This window comes from Trichoderma citrinoviride, assembly GCF_003025115.1.
Source record: "Trichoderma citrinoviride strain TUCIM 6016 unplaced genomic scaffold BBK36scaffold_415, whole genome shotgun sequence".
NCBI lineage: Eukaryota > Fungi > Ascomycota > Sordariomycetes > Hypocreales > Hypocreaceae > Trichoderma > Trichoderma citrinoviride.
Window position 1 is genome coordinate 1 of NW_020195123.1, and position 1,233 is coordinate 1,233.

The 1,233-nt window shown below is 59.0% G+C and overlaps 1 protein-coding gene across 1 annotated transcript; it reads left to right on the forward strand.

The window, feature by feature from the left end:
- Nucleotides 1-42: 42 nt before the first annotated feature.
- On the forward strand, nucleotides 43-1,233 carry BBK36DRAFT_1131590 (kinase-like protein; the record flags this gene model as incomplete). The annotated part of the gene is made up of 3 exons (XM_024892000.1): nucleotides 43-666; nucleotides 769-850; nucleotides 921-1,233. Coding segments are annotated over 3 exons (1,019 nt in total), but the record flags the coding sequence as incomplete, so codon positions are not given.

Sequence of the window (1,233 nt, forward strand, 5' to 3'; positions counted from 1 at the left end):
TCGTCCGCGACGGCTCGCCTTGACGACAGCTACGCCTCCGCCATGCCGACTTCTTCGACCAACACCTCTGGCGCCGTGCCCGCTCCTGCTCGGACGGCCGTCGAGGACCAGCCGTCGTCCTCCAGCAGGAAGCGTCGGCGCTCGCGGGAGCCCGACTGGAATACCTTTTACCGGAACGGCCTCCCCAAGGAGATCATCGTCATCGACGACACCCCCGAGCCCGAGGCCAACACGGGCCGCAGGATTGCGAATGGAACCGCCGTCGTGCCCGACTCGGCCGCCACGGCTGCTGCTCAGTCGTCGGCCAAGAAGCGAAGGCGAGACGACCAGCCGCTGGGCTACCACGTCCAGTATGTGGGCGGCTCGCACACAGCTTCGCACACAAACACGCCCCGGCCCAACACCACGCCGGGCGGCTCAACGCTCTCCAGCGACCGCACAAACTCGGCATTGAACACCACGGCGCCCACGTCTCTGTCTTCCAACAGCCAGTACGACGAGCTCGCCGCGCCTCTCAAGCGCAAGCGTACCACCCGCCAGCAGGTCGCCAACGAGGTCGCCAAGCGGAGGGACGTTGACGGCCTGGGCGGCGCCTTTATGGCCTACAAGCCTCCTCCATTACCGCTCAAGAAGTGTGGTGAGGTTCCCGTCAGAGTCGTTAATGACGTAAGTCCAGCGTTTCCCGAGTTCTCCATTATTTGAAAATTTCCCTCTCTATAACGAGCAGTGTAAAGGACTCAATACTAATTGCTTCATCCTTCGTCATAGCGACACTATAACAAGAATGCCAAAGTCGATGATGACGACGGTCATTATATCGTCGTTCCGGACGCAGAGCTCACTGATAATTGTATGTACAACCCCGCTGTCCCTGTGAATGCAATTGGGTCAGCGGTGACTAACGGCATCATCATCATCAGATCAAATCGTTCGCCTCCTCGGACAGGGAACCTTTGGCAAAGTCGTCGAGGCTCGCGACGTCAAGAGGGGCAAGCCTGTGGCTGTCAAGATCATTCGATCTGTCCAAAAGTATCGCGACGCCTCGAGGATCGAGCTTCGCGTCTTGAAGACGCTCAAGGCCAACGACGAGGAAAACAGGAATCGATGCATCCACCTGCGGGACTGCTTCGACTACCGCGGCCACATCTGCATCGTGATGGACCTTTTGGGGCAGAGCGTTTTCGACTTCCTCAAGGGCAATGGCTTTGTCCCCTTTCCCAACAGCCAGATCCA